The 2,477-nt window shown below is 44.1% G+C and overlaps 1 protein-coding gene across 10 annotated transcripts in view; it reads left to right on the top strand.

Moving 5' to 3' along the window:
• The window catches only part of STOX2 (storkhead box 2), a 209,650-nt gene that overhangs the window by 189,025 nt on the left and 18,148 nt on the right, over nt 1-2,477 (top strand). For all 10 annotated transcript variants that reach the window (XR_002781290.1, XM_023532901.1, XM_011364031.2 and 7 more), the window contains one exon: nt 1,880-2,032. Coding sequence is in view for 9 of the 10 variants with exons in the window: in XM_023532901.1 (XP_023388669.1) it covers nt 1,880-2,032 (153 nt within the window). In the remaining variant the exon portion in view is untranslated. The remainder of the gene's footprint in view (nt 1-1,879; nt 2,033-2,477) is intronic.

Here is a 2,477-nt window from a genome sequence, read left to right as displayed (position 1 = left end):
AGGTCAGTTCCCGGTTTCTGCTTATTTTTATGTCTGCTGACCTTTTCCTATTCTTTGAGTATTCCTCACTCTCTCTGGTTTGGGGGGAAATATGTTACCCTTCTTATACCCATTTTGCAGGGAATGGAGCCACAGTGGAGCGAATTGGAGCCCCCAAGAGATGCAGGAGAAAGGAGAGCACTAAGCTGAGCTGGGCTTGTGTAGGGAAGGTCAGGTCTTAGGCACTGGAGTCCTGCTGCTTCGTTTGGTACACGTCAGACTTATCCCCTTACCTCATGGTTTTCATTCCTAGGCCCTGTTGCCTGATTTCATCCATCAAACCATTTCCCATTCAGTCTATCAAAGCAGGGTTCAAGTTCTTTCCCAAAAGGACTCTGGACTCCAGTCAAACTAGGGGTTGTGACTGGGCACAGCTTTAACTGTCCAGTGTACCCAGATGCCTTCCAGGGAGGGTGCTACTTAATGCCACAGTCTCAGATCTGACTAGCTATGGTAGCTTCTTACAAGAGAAGTCACATTAGGAAACAAAAGAGGAGAGATTATGTAAGTACATTTGGGAAATACGCTTACAAGCTCACAGATATTCTACTCTGCTGATAATTTTCACCCTTTCTATAGGGCGTTTTCTCAACTGAAACCTTACAGAAGCTCAGACTATGAAACAGGGGGCACCCACGTGTCCAGAGAGGACTTTCCTACTCTCCTAGCCTCACCCCTCTGCTGGGGACACCGCACCCCAGAAATCTTTCCAGGGAATTCTAGGAATCCTTGCAGCATAACTTAGATGTAAAGATCATAGGAATGAAGACAGATATTTGCATTGCATGTTGACACTTCCTCAGGAGCCACCACAGTCAGTCCCCTCGCTACTGGGTCTTTAGCCTCTCCTGCCTCCATCCGCTCTTTTAGATGTCACCGTGTGCAGGAAGCCACCAGCCCTTATGGATGTAATCTGCCGTCTCTTGCTCCCCCAGTTCATTCTCCACTTGGCCACCAGAGTCATGTTTCTGAATTCACATCTGACTTTGTCCTTCCTTAAATTCCTTCAGTGGCTCACTGTCCCTCATAGGATGAAGGCCTTGAACTCTCAGCTCTTCCCTCTGGATGTCTCTACATACTTGTGGGCCTTCTCTCATACTCCCTAGAAATGCCTGCTTGCAGATCCCGCCACCTTCTACATTATTCCTGCGTCCCAGCCACCAGACACACTCCTGCTTCAGCACTGGATTCAGGCTTTACATCCTTGATAAAACCTTCTCTCACTTGCTTTTTTCTAAGCCCCACCTCCAACCCCATCCTCCCCTCTCTGCTCCAGAGTTGGTGTTCAGCCTTCTCTCGTGCACTCTGAACTTTGGTCTATGTGTCTGTCTCCTCCACTTGAGTAGAAACTCCTCGAGGGCAGAGATGTTTTGAGGAGGGGTCCTTATTCATGTTCCCAAGCCCCCAGCAGATGCTTGACCTGTAAAGGGAGCTCACCATCTGAATGAATGAATCTTCGAGTTACCACAAATGCATTTGTCAAGATGTAAATGGCAGTTAATAAATAAATCAGCTCCACGTGAATAAAGACAGAGATCATTTTTCAAAGTCTCATTGCAAGCCTTTCAGTAGTAAATCTATTGAAGTGAGCACTCAGGTTTTAAAGGCAAGTTTTATTTGTCGAGACAACTGGAGCTTCCACTGTTCTGTGGCAGTCTTTCTACCTGATCAGAATGGGCTGTGGTTGCGTGAACAAATGTCAGTGTTTAGATTTGACTGTATTCACACTAACAGGGAGTAGGTGAGAGTCATGGGAGGGACGTGTATGTGCGAAGGTGTGTGTATGAAAAACGGCTGGGTCTTTTAATGAACCACTCACTTGAAAATTGTCTTTCTGCAGGTGATGTATCACCAATCAGTATGTCTCCCATCAGTCAATCTCAGTTTATTCCACTCGGGGAAATCCTGTGCTTGGCCATCTCAGCAATGAACTCGGCACGAAAACCTGTCACCCAAGAAGCACTGATGGAGCACCTGACCACATGTTTCCCAGGTAATAGAAAGAGAATGTAGCACCTTCCAAAAGGATGGTGTGCTTAGACTGCTCCCGGGCTATAAAATATAAAAGGACAGCTCTTCTCATGTTTAAACAATCTCACAGAAAAAAAAATCTTTGCCAAAATTGAACGGAAACTTTTCTTAGTTCTGTAATTAAAAAATTAAGGCACCTGTGTTACTTCAAAAATAATTTGCCTTCTTCAGCTTTAATACTTTTTTAATTGGTACCGAGAAAAAGAAATTAAATCAGAATCTACAAGGAATTCTGGTAAAACGATTTTGCCAAGATTCCATTCAACCTTTGCCACACAAACATTCTTTAAATACATAAACATCATGATTTCATAGAAGTGAGTCAGAAACAACTGAAATTTTTAGTCCTAAGGGATTAAACTACAGACAGAATAATATTAAAAATAAACATATCTTGCATGCTTATG

Source organism: Pteropus vampyrus, unplaced genomic scaffold (genome assembly GCF_000151845.1).
Source record: "Pteropus vampyrus isolate Shadow unplaced genomic scaffold, Pvam_2.0 Scaffold92, whole genome shotgun sequence".
Lineage (NCBI taxonomy): Eukaryota > Metazoa > Chordata > Mammalia > Chiroptera > Pteropodidae > Pteropus > Pteropus vampyrus.
The sequence above is the reverse complement of the archived record's forward strand: the minus strand, read 5'-3'. Positions and strand labels throughout refer to the sequence as shown.